Here is a 16819-nt window from a genome sequence, read left to right on the forward strand (position 1 = left end):
GGGTCTGTTCTAAATTGTGCTGAGCCAGGCTGGATGATGGGGAGGTCCAGTCTTTGCTGTGCTGAGCCAGGTGGGGTGTGTATGTGCTGAATTGTACTGAGCTGTGTTGGGTGGGGGCCTATGCTTGGCTGTACTGAGCTGTGTTGGGTGGGGGCCTATGCTTGGCTGTGCTGAGCCATGCTGGGTTGGGGTCCAAGCTGGGCTGTGCTGAGCCAGGCTGCGGGCCTGTGCTCAGCTCTAGTGAGCCAGGATGTGGGCGGGCTGGGGCTGTACTGAGCCATGCTGAGTGGTACAACATTGTACTAAGCTGGGATGTGCATGGGATACATTCTGGGCTGGACAGGGTTGAGGAGGGGTATGTGCTGAGGGGGATCCATGCTGGACGATGCCGAGTTGTGGTCTGAGTTTGGCTGTGCTGGGGTCTGTCCTGACCCATGCTGGAGGTGGGGTGCTGAGCAGAGCTGGGCAAGGACTGAGCAGGGCTGGAGTCCAGGCTCTGCTGTGCTGAGCTGAGGAGGGTGTGGGTGTATGTGTCCAGGCTGGACTGTACTGAGCCACGCTGGGTGGGGGCTGGGCTGAGACTGGCAGTGGTCTGTGTTGAGCTGTGCTGGGTGGGGGGTTTGTGGGGGGCTGGGCTGAGCTGGGTGGGGGATCTGTGCTGGGATCCGTGCTGGATGGGGGGTTGTGGTGGGCTGGGCTGAGCTGAGTGGGGGATCTGTGTTGGGATCCGTGCTGGGGTGAGGGTTGTGGTGGGCTGAGCTGGGTGGGGCTGGGCATAGGTGCATCCCACGCTGTGCTGAGCGGGGCTGGACAGAGTGCTGTCTGTGCTGGGCAGAGTCAGGTGGGAGGCTGCGCTGGGGGCCGAGCTGGAGGTCCATGCTGAGCTCAGCCAAGGTAGGCAGGGGTAAGAGGGCGGGTCTGTCCTATGCTGTGCTGAGCCGGGCTGGTTGGCGGCGAGGGCTATGCAGCGATGGGCTGGAGGCCAGTAGGGTCTGTGCTGGGTTGTGCTAAGGGCTGGGCTGACCCGGGCAGGGCTCCGTGCTGTGCCAGGCTCTGACTATATTCAGCCAGGCTGAGCAAGGGTCCGTGTTGTACTGCGCCATGCAGGGTGGGGATGTGGGCGGGGCGGGAGTCCGTGTTGTGACGGGCCGGGAGACCTCCGAGCTGTCAGGGGCTCTCCCCGGCGCTCGCTCCTTCGGCATGACCGGGTACCGCTAGGGGGCGCTGGCCACCCCCTCCACCCCCCGGGGTTGGGCCTCTGCTGCGGGGAGAGCGGCGGCCGGGCCGCGCATGCGCCGTGCGCGGAGCCAGGCGGCGGTGGCAGCGATGGCTCCGCAGTGACGGTTTGGCTCTAACGGTTGCTATTGACATTGCGGCGCGCAGCGGATCCTGCCGAGGGCCCAGCGGGGGAAACCATCGGCCCCGCGCAGGAGGCCGCGGTAGCGGCGCGGTGATGCGGCGGTGCTGAGGCCCGGTGCATCCGCCCCCTCCCCCGCTGTTGGATCGGGAGCCGCGGCCCGGGCCGCCGCCGCCGCCCTGCGCTGGGCTCGCGGTTCCTCCCCGCCCCGCGCCCCCATGCGGGGCCCCTGCTAAGCCGCAGGCGGGACGGGTGAGGGCGTGTGGCCGACAGGAGCAGGCCCGGCGGGCGGGCGGCCCGGCATGGCCCGCAGCCTGGAATAGCGCCGCCGCCGGGCCCGCTACAGGCGGAGGAGGAGCCTCGCCACCGCCGGACAAGCCAGGCCCCGGCCCCGTGACACTGCCGGAGAGGGCCGGGCGGGCCCTGCGGGGCGACGAGCGAGCCCGGCGCAGCGCGGCCCTTGGCCCCGCCCAGCCCGCGCCGGGCAGCGCCGCGGCCTCGGCCCCCCGCTCGGGCTGCCGCTCGGCTCCAGGGGCCCCGGACCCCCGCTGACTCTCGGCCGGCGCGGACTAGCCGCCGCCCTTTCTTCTCACCCCGGAGCCGAGGGCGTTGGAGCGGCTGCGATGAACCCGGTGAATGCCACTGCTCTCTACGTGTCAGCGAGCCGCCTGGTGCTCAACTACGACCCCGGCGACCCCCAGGCCTTCTCTGAGGTCACCAAGCTCCTGCCTTACTTCCGACAGTCCCTCTCCTGCTGTGTTTGCGGTGAGGAGCTTTCTATTGTTCGCTGCACAATGAATTCGGGGCCTTGTGCACCCTTGGGAACCAACAGCGCTGAAGCCTGATTATTTTTACACCCACTTAAATGGGAAATAACACAAATCTTACCGTTGTTTAACGCCTTTCCAGGAGAGTGGGGCACATCTATAAGGTGTAACACCTTTTAGGAATCTGTATAGCTTTCAGCGAAGTTAGATTTCCCCTCCCCCCCACACTCCTATTGCATATTTTCCAACAATTCCAAAATTGCTCACCTTGTGCCTCAACAAATTGGAGAAATGTAGACAACATTCCAAGAATGAGTGTGCTGGGAACAAAATCCCTGTAATTTTTGAGATCTTATAAGATAGCCAATAAAGGATTTACCATGAAAGTTTCCAACTCCCCTGGAAAACATGCAGATATAGAAACCTTGCTAATTGAGTCCAAATTTTTTAAGTATAGCTTTGTGCAAAAAGAAGCATTCAGTATCTCAGATTATTGTATATAGTAACTTGTAACCTTTGTGTCCTGTTACAGAGAAGCTGAATTAGAACCAAAATGTTTTGGCAACAGGCATGGGAATCAAAACATTTACACGTGGGTGTACTGTATTTCCCTATCTACTTGGTTTGCAAAGCAATAGATGTGCCAGTGCAGTTCATGCAGTGGTTAAGTGCACTGAGTGAGGGGATAGGATGCTGTTGGTGGAAATAGAGCTGGTGGCATTCTTGTGTGGCTAGATTGGGAGCATGTGCAAGTTGTTGTGGGTTTATATTGCTAGCTGGGAATGGAGAGTACAATTCTCAGCTGCCTTAAAAACTAGTTGCTCTTGATTGTCTTTAAAAGATTTCTGGAAAGTGTGCAGTACTGGTCAAAAAGGAAAACAGAACATTGGGATGCATAAAGACACTAATACAGAAAGCATGCTATTATAGAATCAAAGTATACTCCTTTCCTGAAATACTGTGGGTCAGTTATGGTCAGTCTACCTCACAAAGGATATAGCTGAAAAAGAGAGCACTCAGTAGTGAGTGATAAGAATGATTAGAAGTAGTGGGAAAACTTCCATTGATAGAACAGGAAAAAAAATTGGGACAGTTTTTTAGAAAGCAGATGAACAAGGTGGGGATGTGACAAAAGATAAACAAAACACAATGGCATAAAGAAAGTAGACCAGGAACTTTTATTCTCCTTTTCTCATAATGGAAGAACAAAGGGACAGTCAGTTAAATTAAGAGGCAGCAAATTTAAAACTGACAAAAAATTTCACATAACAAATAATTACCCCATATAGTTCATTGCCATAAGATATCGTTGTGGCCAAGAGCTTAATAGGATTCAAAAAAGGACTGGACATTCATATGGATAACACAGATATATAGCATTACAACAGTAAGGATTAAAATAGACAAAAAAAAATTCGGAAGGGATATAATCCCTCATGCTTTTGGACAGAAATCTAACTCTCACAGGTGGGGTTTAGAATAAAATGCTTCATGCAGATAGGTTATTCCATAACTTCCTGCTGTGTGGTTTCTTTAAAACATGAGATAGTGGCTGTTATTGGAGACATGATACTGGTCTGATTCAGTATGTCAGTTCCTGTGTTCCATTTTATGTTGCTGATTCAGACCCTTATCCTGCAAAGTTGTCTTATGCTTAACTTTATTACCATGAGTAGTCCCACTGAGCTACTCCTGGTAGTAAAGGTAAGCACATGAATGGGTAATTCAGTTTGATTTCAGTGAGACTACTTAGGATCAGGGCCTTAGGTGATAAGTCTTCTCAGTTAGTCTCAGATGCTGTTTCCTATATAGGAGCTGCTGGTTGTTCCCGGGAAGGAATTTTCTGTAGTATCTGGCTGATGAATCTTGCCCATATGCTCAGGGTTTAGCTGATCGCCATATTTGGGGTCGGGAAGGAATTTTCCTCCAGGGCAGATTGGAAGGCCCTGGAGGTTTTTCGCCTTCCTCTGTAGCATGGGGCACGGGTCACTTGCTGGAGGATTCTCTGCTCCTTGAGGTCTTGAAACTACAATTTGAGGACTTCAATAGCACAGATATAGATGTGAGGTCTTTTTTATGAGTGGTGGGTGAAATTCTGTGGCCTGCGTTGTGCAGGAGGTCGGACTGGATGATCATAATGGTCCCTTCTGGCCTAAATATCTATGAATCTATGAATCTATGAGTCTACAATACAGCACTGCTACAGTGCCATAGTGTAGGCATTTTGTATATCAACAGAAGGGATTTTTTGTCAATGTGTAGTTAAGCCAGCTCACTGAGAGGTGGTAGTTAGGTTGACAGAAGAATTCTTCTGTCAATCTAGCTGCATCTATAGAGAGGGTTCGGTCAAGCTAACTACAGTGCACGTGGCATGAAACATTTCACAGCCCTGAGTAGTATAGCTAGGTCAAACTAATGTTTATAAGTAGACTAGGCCTTAAAATCATATAAATTAGAGGTTAGGTCAGATTTACTACCATCCCTACCCCTGCTTTCAACACGAAGGTAGGATTGTTTCTTATAGTACAGATACTGCTCCCATCTGACTCAATGTTCTACTTAACCCTAGTCACTAACATAATATGATTCTTCTCCACCCCTCCGCCCGATCGTTTGACTCTGGTCTCTACCTCATTGGTTCTCAACCAGGGGTCTGGGGTCCCCTGGGGGGCCATGAGCAAATTTCAGGGGGTCTGCCAAGCAGGGCTGGAATTAGACTTGCTGGGGCCCAGGGCAGAAATCCAAAGCCGCAATGCATGGGGCTGATGCCTGGGGCTCCGAACCCTGCGACCGAGGCTGAAGCCAAAGCCTAAGCAACTTAGCTTGGCGGGGCCCCCTGTGGGTGGTGCCCTGGATAATTGCCCTGCTTGCTACCCTCCTAATGCCAGCCCTGGCTTTTATATGCAGAAAAACCATTGTTGTGGCACAGGTGGGCTGTGAAGTTTTTATAGCATGTTGGGGGGGGGGCCTCAGAAAGAAAAAGATTGAGAATTCCTGCTCTACCCCTTGACCTCCCTTAATCCTTCTATCATCTTTCCTTGCTCATGCTTAATCTCTTTCATCAGGCCCCTTTACTTTTGTCTTCCCATATGCTATTTCTCTTACTTTAAAAAATCCTTCCCTTAATACCTCCTCCTGTCTTTAACTACTGTCCCATCTCCCTCCTGCCCTTCTTAACCTAGCTGCTTTATTTATTTTCATTGCCTTGACTTTCTCTCTGCTAACTTTCTCCTTGGCCCTCTGTAGTCTTGTTTTCATGCTCCACTGAGATTGCTCTTTCTTCGGTCATCAGTGGTGAAGTTCAGGAGCTGTCTTTTCTTTTCCATCTTCTTCCTCCTTGCCTTTTCTGTCTCTTTCACTTTAACAAAGGTGTACTTTCTCCAAAATGTTAGTCATTGAAGTTAAATAGGTATTAAAGATGACCTAAAAATAACTTTATAATTGGATTTGTTCCCTTTTTAGGCAATTTTAATGATTTTTAAAGTTTTTATTGGCTTTTTAAATTAGAAATATCAGGAGAGCAAGTCTGGGATGAGAAATAATGAGAAAATATGAGGGCTGTGTTTGACTCTAATTAAATGGGCAATGGATGTTGGATCTTTAACAAATGCTTCCTTTATCCAAAATGTTAATAGTTGCAGTTAAACAGGCATTAACAAAAACCAAAGAATTTTAAGCAGTCTGCCTTGTCTACATGCAGAAATTGCTGAGCCAGTTTCACTAAAATTAATTTTAAAACCCCATTTAATTTAGTTAAACCTGTGCAAACTCCTGTATGGGCTCTGATGCAGGTTTAAAACTGACTTATGTAGAAATTAACTTATTCCTGATCTTGTGCTCCAGGCACCCTCTCTCCTTTTAAGCCTTCCTCTAAACCCACATTGTTCCACAATCCTTCATTTAACTATTAAAAACAAATTGATCATTTCATTTTAAAAAAATGTAGCTACTAAAATAAGAAATTAGTATGATTCATACTTTATCTCCCAATCTGTTTTGTGGAGTCCATGCTTTTTGTTTGCTTCCTTATCTCCAGTCCCTCTTTTTGCCTCTGTGTTGTTGTTTTTAGATTCTATGATGAAGTGGAGCTCTGTTCACTTAAGTGGGGTTTCAGGTGGATCCAGTGTCCCCCTGCACAGAATGTGTTGCCAGATTACTGCCTTGTTCATAAAGTCTTAAGCGCCAGAATTTATTTTAATGTGCACAAATTTTGGATGCAGCATACAAAATAAAGAACAGTATATTGTATAGTCTAGTAGTTTTAAAAGTCCCAAGTGATAGGACTTGCCGCACTTCCCTTAGGAGACTATTCCACAGCTTAATATATCTCACCATCAGGAGACTTTTCTTGAAATGTAACTTAAGTTTCACCTTTTAAAATTTTGTTCTGTTATGCCTAATTAATCTTCTGATACCACCCTAAAGATATCTCATTTAACATTCTAGGTTCTTCCAAAACAGAAATCTGTAAAAGGGCAAGCATATACAGTGGCTGAAATCAGTTTTGAGGTATAGTAATTCCTTAAAGCAGAAGAAATCTCACATTCTCTTGATAATACTTTTAAAACTGTCTTAGGGCTTGTCTGCAGACTGGTCTATGGAGGTGCGAATTGCAGAGAGCTCTGAACCACCCTGTGTAGACCCTGCTGGCACAACTAAAAGGTATTTAGTGTGCACTAGGTATTGCACACTATACCTTTTAGTTTGTGCCAGCAGGTTCCACACAGGGCGGAGTGCTACATGTTAGAGGGCTGTGTACACCAGTCTTGGCAGAAGTTAGTTGTGGCATGACAATTAAAACTCTAACACAGGCCTGGTTTATTAGGAAAATTTCCACTGGTGTAAATATATTGATGAACTTACACCTAATGTAGATATGCTGCACCAATGTAAGTTACTAGAGTAAACTCTGCATCAGTGCATGGTCTCTACACTGTGGGTTTGCTACAGTGTAATTGTACTGATGAAGTTACACTGATGCACATCTGGAGTGTAGACATGACCATACAGTGATATTTACTTTTACAGTGCTGCAGGTGTGCGTGATGCTTTTACAGACAAATGCAAGAAGACTCTTCTCCAAAGAGCTGATGATGTAGAAACAAAACACTCTAGGGTTTCTGTGAGGCATTGGTGCATTCCTTAGATGTGTTTGGGGCATAAAAATTAAGCTTACTAATGCACACCCTCAGGTCGTCTTGCTGTTAAAGTATGGTTTGTTAATATTACAATTCATTCTAAAAACAAAGTTTTGTAAACATTTATGCAACATATTCTTCCACTATGGAAAAAGTAGTTACTATTTGAAGGGAAAGGTTATAAGTGCTTTTTCTACTGCTTTAATATATTTTTTTCTCACCTTGTTTCTAGATTCCTTAGATAATTTGGACCCCTTATTGGCTTGTTCAGAAGTTCAGCTGACTTTTCAGCATCAGCTTGTCTCTAACAGACAATTGATAACTCTTACTCTTACAAACACTAAATTTGGAAAACTGGAACTTTCCCGGTTAAACTTTTATACTAGAAAGTGAGTTAGCTTAATGTGGCCACAAACTGCCACAGAAATACTAGCTTAGCACTTTGTAGGGAGAGGCGGTTCTGAAGGTGCACGGTTTGTGGTGTACACTAGATATGGTGGTGGAAGAGTGTTTTGCTTGTTGATGAGGAAATAGAGGGTATATATTGGTAGGTGGCTTAACTGTTTCCTTGCTTTTGTGGGAGGTTTTTTGGTCAGGTGTGTATAGCAACTTTAATGGTATCACTGAGCATTAATTAAATAATGTATGAACAAATGAAAGAATGCGGTGGAATAGATGAAACAGTCTTTGCTGTTCTAGGACACTTACCTACTATATTATGTAGCTATTTTATATCACTGTCTGTTTTAGAATTACCCAGAAAAACTGTCACTGTAGTGCCCTAGAATATTTGTACTTGTGGGGATCATTATAGGGGGAAAAATCATTTTCATGCAGTGTTTGTCTAAGTCAGTGGCTTTCAACCTTTCCAGACTACTATACCTCTTTCAGGAGTCTGATTTGTCTTTCATATCTCAAGTTTCACCTCACTTAAAAAGTACTTGCTTACAAAATAAGACATAAACATACAAAAGTGTCACAGCGTACTATTACTGAAAAATTGCTTACTTATTTTTACCACATATTTATGAAATAAATAAGTTGGAATATAAATATTGTAGTTACATTTCAGTGTATAGTATATAGAGCAATATAAACATGTCATTGTATGAAATTTTAGTTTGTATTGACTGCTGGTGATTTTTATGTTGCCTGTTGTAAAACTAGGCAAATATCTAGATGAGGTGATGTACCTCCTGGAAGACTTCTGTATACCCCCAGGTGTATGCATACCCCTGGTTGAGAACCACTAGTCTAAGTGAATTAAGCTGTGTGTTGAAACTTTTACACATTAACTAGGATCCCAGATCATGTAGGGCTTAGGGATTATTTCACTAGGACTCAGGCAGCATCTCCATGTTAGTCTGGTACAGGGAATTGCTTTTTTCTGCATTTTTCTCTTGTTTCAGCATCCAGAGCTAAAGCTATCTTTTGGAGGGCAGTTCTGCCATCCTTGTTTAGTTAGAACAGCTCAGTTCACCTTTCTAGGTGTACTGCTCACTAAACTCCCACATGTAAAAATATGCAAAGGATATCTTAGAGGAAATGTTACGTATCACTAACTGGAGTCCTTCAAGAATTGCTTGGAGTTCTGCGTTAATTCACTGAAGTCTAATTTTTAACTGAAAGGATGAAAGCAGTTGGGGCCATACAACCCTTATATGTGCTCGCTTTGGCAGCACATATACTAATAACCTCTGCTCTGAACTTTCAGGGTTGTGAAAAGATGTTTGTGTGGCTCCCAAATAGGTGTTACTTTCTAGAAAGTTCCAAGGCTCTCAGGTGTCTGGAAATGGAAGAGGGAGGTGTCCCACACGTGGGAATAGGCAGAAGCAACACATGCAAAGAACTCCAGTTACTCATGCATAACTTCAATTAGGTGAATACAAATATTGGGCTCTCCCTTATAGTTGTGGATGATTCCTCACAGAATAAAGACAATCCCTATTAAATAAAGGTGGTTAAGTGGAGTTCTAGAACTCTGCATTGAATAGCATTCTTCCTAGGTCAAGTGGAATGAAGGCTGAGAAGTCGATGAACCAGATCCCAGTGTTTCCTTTCGCATTTCAAAAGCAGCCTGGATTGGTTCAGAACTTGACAAATACTTTTCATTGACATACGTTTTTCTTTTTTTCCCTTCCATCTTCACTGATGGAAAATAGTGTTGTCTGGTTATCAAATACTGGCAGTTTTAAACACATTTAACCATTCCTGCCCTTGAAAATGTACATGAGGAAATATCAAAATACACCTCTTTCAAAGTTTGTGAATAATGTGACGACTTTGGGCAGGTAGACCATCACCAATGGGATGAACAGGATACCTACACATGGCCCTCCATTGCAATTACCCTTCCTCCACTCCCCTGATGATCACCAACATAATTTATAAAAATCCCCCCAATGTAGAAATAAGGGAATGTTTAAGTAGTTTTTTTTTTTAAAGGAGAAAGTTATGATATTGTAAAATGTACATATAGTTGCTATATGTGGAGGTACCTGGGAAAGAGGTGGCAGAGGGGAGATGGGAGAGTTAACTTTTGTAGGGTTTAGCCCCTTTCCAGAGGAACTCTTTTCCATAGAAGACCTTTTGCAGGAATTTTAGCTAAGGTTAGCACTAGTCATGAAGTATCAGCTCCTGGGCTTTACACCTGGGAAAACTCCTTGTTTAGGGTTGCTTGCTGTATATCGCATAGGTCTTGACTACACAAGAAAGTTATACCAGTTTAGCTTAAATTGGTTGTAAACAAAAAAGTTCTTCCTTTGGCTCAGGATAAGTTGAAAGGTAATCTGGAGGGAGGATTGACCATGCTTTTTCCAGCTAATATAAAATTAAGCATTTCTGCTGAAAAACTGTCTACAACTGGCTGAGGTCGGTATGGAATTAAAATGAACCTAATATTGATTTGTAGGTTACCCTCTTTCACCCCAGAGATTCTTACTGGGGTTCTCAGGTTCCTCCTTGGGGTGCTGAAGACACTGAGGCTGACCAAGTTGGCTGACATCCATATCCACACAATATCCAAACATAATTCTTCTTTTGAATTGACTCAGGAATTAATGCCTGCCATAACAAATGTGTAGCTGTTGTAGGTGGTTGCTGCCTTAATCCATAGCTGGCCACATTTTGGTTCCTATATCTGAGATGAGACTGAAGTTTCATAATGCAGGATTATACCATTGTAATGGACCCACCATTACATTCTACAGTTTGAGATTGAAGTATTTCTGTCCCATGGTAGAGATGGGAACGGAAGAATCTGTTTTGAGGAAAGGATTCTTTTTCTTCTAAACAGCTAGAGCATAAACAATTATTTAAATCATACTTGGCCAGATATAGCAAAAGACTTCAGCCACCGTTGTTCTAGTAGTCTCCTTACTTGGTTCATCAGTAAAACCAGAGTAACCTGTGAGTGCAAAGCCAGTTGGGGGTTACCATATTGATTATCATGGACAGAAGATGAAGCCGCCCACCATTGTAAACCATCAACAACCATCAATCATATTATCCTTTTTAAGATCTATGAAATCTAACCATTTCCTTCAGTCTCCTCTGGCAGGTCACCAAAACAGATCATAATCTTCCATCTCCTCTGACTGTGTCATAGCACAGCATAACTTTTCTGGGTAGTGAACTGCCTAGCTAAGCCATGATGTCAACACCTTACAAGTTCTTGGCAATGAATTAATCTTTAAACCCCTCACCTCTAGATTTCATTCTGCACCGTCTTCTTTGTCTATGAGTTCCTGGATATTTTAACCTTCTAGTAATACTGAACTCCATCTCTCTTCTCTCATGCATTTTAGGAGAGAAGTTTATTTATTGTTGTAATATTGTGGAGATAGTTATTTAATTTTGATGGAATCAGAACCCTTTTTGTTTTATGCAGTTTCAGAGTACCTAGATAACTTGATGCAAAAATTGAATGCCTTAGGAGTCCTTTTAAAATATTTAAATCTCAAAAAGTATTTACTTTAAAACATTCAAAACATGTTCTAGCTATCAGTAGGATAACCATAAACATTCATTGAATGCATTGACTACATATAGTGCTTTGAAATCCATAACAAAAATAAATTAATGTTGCTAATTACAACAAATGTATGAATTTTCAGAGGTTTGATTATACATAAAGAATGAAGAGGTAAACTGCTCTTGAGCAAAAGGGTGACGGACAAGTCAACTCCAGATCAAGAAAGTATTTAATGACTTAAGTCAAAAACTGTTTGAATTTTCAAAATTTCTCTTTTGTTATCAGAGTAAATCTGGCAAATTTTAAACTCATTTTGCCAACCCAAAAATTAGATGTTAAATCAATATTGAATGGCTTTCTAAAACCTAGAGCATGTGAGCTTATTTGAGGAATCACTGGGTGAAATTCTGTGGTCTGTATTACACAAGAGGGCAAGTTAGATGACCATAATGATCCCTTCTGGCTTTAAAATCTATGAAAAAAGTTAAAGGAGTGAAAAATTAGGCTTTATATAGTGGCAACTGATTGCAGTCTTAACTACAGGGACAGATTTACTTTGTTGGCAACAGAGAATATTTCTGCAAAGTATGAAGAGAATTAAATTGTACTTCTGTGATTGTAGTTTGTGACCCAGTGCTGTTCCCACATGGGGTACGACAACACCAGAATTTTTATACCCCTAAAAAGGAGACAAGCCAGAGACTTCATGAAGTCCATTAGGAACTTTGGTATTGCTAATCAATTTTATTTGGAAGGTGCTCAAATATTGGGTTGTTTTATTATCAAATCTTGAGATAGATTGATATCATTGATAGATTTTTTTGCCATTGACTTCAATGGGAGCAGGCTAGGTTTTGTATTTGAATGACCATATTGCCTGTTTGTTTGCAGCTTAGAAATAACATAGATCCTTCTATAGGTAATAGATATTTCTTTAGATCAAGCTGCATATGTTTGTTATTTTGGAGTGTGGTATGTGTCCTGTCTCTCCAGGTTTGTGAGTAGTTCCTCCTCTATAGCTAATGCTTTCATAGGGTCACAGAGTCTGGTCTGTGCCCCAGCCTGTAACCCATCTCCTGAGAGTGACCCCTTTAGTGTGCCAGGCCCCAAGGACCCACATGGTTCCACAGGGGCAAGCATGTGGCCTCCAAGATTCCAAGACTGGACTGTCGGCATCAGCAATCCCTGTCTCTCTCAATGATTCCCTGCAGAGAATCCAGCCAACCCAGACCTCTAGCAGGAGGCTTATACTGTGCCCCTTCAGGGCATGTCTACACTTAAAATTCTGCATTGGCGCCATGTAGCGCTTTAATGAAGACACTCTAAGCAGATGGGGGAGAGCTCTCCCATTGGCTTAGTTAATCCACCTCTCTGAGAGGTGGTAGCTATGGCTCCGGGAGAAGTGCCAACATAGCGCTGTCTACGCTGAGTGTTAGGTTACTATAACTACGTCACTCAAGGGTGTGAATTTTTCACATCCTTGAGCAATGTAGTTATACTAATATAGGTCTGTAGCCCAGATCTCATTGGGTATTTACAGCAACACAGGCAGCCTTTTCAAAACAACATAACCATTTATTAGTCCCTTGGCGCACAGGATCTGAAAGTCCTTAGGTCAGCACAGAGAAATGAAGGTTAAAGCATAATCCGTTCTGGTTAACCCAGAGCTCCAGCCAAGCTGTAGTGAACCACATATTCAGGCTGTGTCTCTGTTTGACCTCTTCAGTTACCAGTGAGACAGCTCCCAGCTTCCTCCAGAAACCAGCACTTTATCCCTCCACTTCACACTTTCCGTTCCTGTGTTTTCAAGCTGGAATCTTTGCTCAGCTTCCCTGCTGAGAGGTAAGGGAAATTCATCTCCCTCTGGGTCATTGGTTGCAAGATGTCAATGTCCTGGTGATTGGGTTTCCCATTGTCTGCTCAGATTTTCCATTTATATGGGGTTGGTATTGGCCAGTCCTTTTTAATGATGCATTCAGGCTCAGATGCACACACCTGTAGCTCTTAGCTTGTCCTGAGAGCAAACTAGACCTCTTTTCCCCCACTGGGTAGCCATGCAAAATATAGGGGAAATTGAGGCACACACAAACCCCCATTAGAACACCACAGAAATTTCCCACTTACAAATGCATGCAAGTTTTTATGATTGTCTCTCTGAGAGAAGATGCTGCAAAAGTTTTGAAGAAACTGGATAAGAGCTTTTCAAGAATGAAATTCTTGAAACGGCGCCTATTCAATTTTTTTATAATGTGATTATCTAGTCTGACGTCCTCTATAACACAGGCCATAGAACTTCCCCAGAATAATTCCTAGAGCAGATCTTGTAGAAAAACATACAAGCTTAATTTTAAAAATTCTCAGTGATGGAGAATCCACCACAACCCTTGGTAAATTGTTCCTGTGGTTAATTACTCTCACTGTTAAAAGTTTACATCTTCTTTCCAGTCTGAATTTATCTAGCTTCAACTTCCAGCTATTGGATCATGTTATATTTCTCTGATAGATTGAGGAGCCCATTATTAAATATTTGTTCCTGTGACGATTTGCCACTTACCTCTCCTCTCATGAGTACCTTCTGTTTGTTGGGTGTGAACCTGCACGCGCTCTCTGCTCCCAGCACCCCCTGTCAGCTGTTAAGCTAGTCAGGTGCGTCGTCAGTGACTCAGCCCTCCGGCTAAGTCACGCATAGTCTAATGCATGAATGAACAAAACCTCTTCTGGGGTGAAAGGTCCAACAGGGCCTGTCCCTGTGCCCTTGTTATTGTCTTTAACCCTGTCTCTGGGCTCAGTTTTCAGCCCCTTCCTGTCTAGCTTTCAATCTGTCCCTGCCTTGTTATAGAGCAGTGCCCCCAGGGCCTTCTCCCTGGAGACTCAGTCCTGCCCTTCACTTGGGCCTCTAAACAACACTTCTCCCAGGGACCCTACAAATAGCAGCCACATGCTGCTTCCTTTAATTTTGTTGCTGCTGCTATTCCTTGGGCCACTTCCCACATAGCCCCTTTCTCTTCACATCCTCGTGGCCATTCCTCCGCCTAGGAACATGTCGCCCCTTCCAGGGTGCCGTGTGGAGCCAGGTAGGGAGCCTGCCAGCCCCACACCAACTGGACTATAAACCGGACTTTCTATGAAGATTAGAAATGCCGGTTTATAAAGCTTTCTGGTTGGTACAGGGCCAGATAACACACCTTTTACTGTATATTGTTGGCTCATAGTTAGGTTGTGATCTACTGTAACTCCCGGATCCTTTTCTGTAGTACTCCTTCGTAGGCAGTCTTTTTCCTTTTTGTATTTGCGCAATTGATTATTCCTTTCTAAGTATAGTACTTTGCATTTGTCCTTACTGAATTTCGGCCTGTGTAATTCAGACCATTTCTCTAGTTTGTCAAGATCACAAAGAATTCTAATCCTGTCCTCCAAAGTGCTTTCAGTCCCTCCAAGCTTGGTATCATCTGCAAACTTTATAAGAATACTTGCTGAATCATTATCCAAATCACTTATGAAGATGCTGAATAGAACCAGACCCAGGACAGATCCCTGCAGGACCCCACTTGATATGTCCTTCCAGCTTCATTATGAACTAGTGATAATTGCTCTCTGAGTACGGTTTTCGAGCCAACTCTGCACCCACCTAATAGTGGGTTAATTTAGGTAATATTTTATTAGTTTGTTTAGGCTAAGGACATGTAAGACAGTACCAAAAGCCTTACTAAAGTCGAGATGTCTGACATGTACTACTTCATCCCCTATCCACATGACTTGTTACCTTGTTAAAGAAAGATATTAGGTTTTTTGACATAATTTGTTCTTGACAAATCCATGTTGACAATTACTTATGACCTTATCTTCTAGTTGCTTGCAAATTAATGGTGTGCTTATTTGCTCCATTATCTTACAATTCTCTGGGTTGTCCTTATTTCCCTTTTTTAGATAAGTATTATATTTGCCCTTTTCCAGTTCTCTGGTGTCTCTCCTGTCCTCCACAAGTTCTCAAAGGTAATTGCTAATGGCTCAGAGATCTCTTCTACTAATTCCTCAAATATTCTAGGATGTATTTTATCAGGCCTTGCTGACTTGAAGACATCTAACTTATCTAAGTCATTCTTAACTTGTTCTTTTTTCTATTTTAGCCTCAGATCCTACCACATTTACACTGATGTTTGCTATGTTAGTTGTCCAATCACTATTAACTTCTTTGGTGAAAACTGAAACAGTTTGGTCAATGTTGCATTTTATGTCATTGTCTTTCCCTCCTCATTTAGTAATGGGCCTATCCTGTCCCTGGTCTTCCTCTTGCTTCACATGTATTTATAAAATGCTTTCTTTTTACCCTTTAAACACCTCGCTAGTTTAACCTCATTTTGTATCTTGGTCTTTCTAATTTTGTTCCTATGTGCTTATGTTGGGTTTTTTTAATTTCATACTTTGTAAATTTACCTAGTTTCCTCCTCTTGTTTGAATCTCTTTTTGAGCTTCACGTAATTGAAGATCTGGTTAAGCCATAGTGACCTTGTCCCATATTTCCTATCTTTCCTATGCATTGGTATAGTTTGCTCTTCTGTCCTTATTAATGTCTCTTTAAAAAAGAATTGACAACTCTCCTGAACTCTTTTTTCCCTTAGACTTGCTTCCCAATTCTGAATTTGCTGAAGTTTGGCTTCTTGATGTCCATTGCCTTTATTCTGCAGTTTTCCCTCCTACCATTCCTTAGAATCATGAACTTTATCATTTCATGATCACTTTCACCCAGGCTGCCTTCCCTCTTCAGCTTCTCAACTATTTCCTCCCTATTTGTCAGAACCAAATCCAAAATAGCCTCATTGCTTTCTCCACCTTCTGTAGTAAAAAGTTGTCTCCAGTGTATTCGAAGGACATGTTTGATGATCTGTGCCATAGTCTGTTATTTTTCCAACAGATGTCTGGGTAGTTTAAATCCACAGTCACCAACAAGTCTTGTGTTTTGGATGATTTTGTTGTTTTTAAAAAAAAAAATCTCATCAGCTGCCTCTTCCTGATTATGTATTCATAGGCCACTACCATGACATCACCCTTGTGTGTTACCCCTTTTATCCTTACCCAGAGTCTTTCAATAGGTCTGCCTCCCACTTCTATCTTAACCTCAGTGTAAATGTATACATCTTTGATATACAAGACAACACCATCTCCTTGGAACAATCTGTGTTGGTGTCTTCAGAGCTCCTCAATGTCAACACTAACCGTAGCCATCAGATGCCAGGCTCCTGTTTGGTTCCAGAAGAAATCCCCTTGAATTGGAGAAGAGGGCTAGCTGCATCTTGAGATCTGCCTTATTCTTCTCAGAACCAAGTTGGAAGGTTGTAAGGAGAATGGTCACTTTAGATAAGCTGTTACCAGCAGGAGAGTGAGTTTGTGTGTGTGGGGGGGGGGGTGAGAGAACCTGGATTTGTGCTGGAAATGGCCCAACTTGATTATCATACACGTTGTAAGGAGAGTGATCACTTTAGATAAGCTATTACCAGCAGGAGAGTGGGGTGGGAGGAGGTATTTTTTCATGCTTTGTGTGTATATAATAAGATCTTCTAAACTTTCCACAGTATGCATCCGATGA

At 43.5% G+C, this 16819-nt stretch overlaps 1 protein-coding gene across 3 annotated transcripts in view; it reads left to right on the top strand.

The window, feature by feature from the left end:
* The first annotated feature begins 1281 nt into the window (after positions 1 to 1281).
* Positions 1282 to 16819, top strand: part of MSL2 (MSL complex subunit 2) — a 34075-nt gene continuing 18537 nt past the window's right edge. Inside the window, exons 1-2 of one of the 3 annotated variants that reach the window (XM_048864250.2) lie at positions 2067 to 2122; positions 6571 to 6633. Coding sequence is in view for 2 of the 3 variants with exons in the window: in XM_048864248.2 (XP_048720205.1) it covers positions 1981 to 2122 (142 nt within the window). In the remaining variant the exon portion in view is untranslated. Of the gene's footprint in view, positions 2123 to 6570; positions 6634 to 16819 lie in introns of all 3 variants that reach the window. The other 2 variants (XM_048864248.2, XM_048864249.2) reach the window with 2 other exon arrangements.

Source organism: Caretta caretta, chromosome 9 (assembly GCF_965140235.1).
Source record: "Caretta caretta isolate rCarCar2 chromosome 9, rCarCar1.hap1, whole genome shotgun sequence".
Lineage (NCBI taxonomy): Eukaryota > Metazoa > Chordata > Testudines > Cheloniidae > Caretta > Caretta caretta.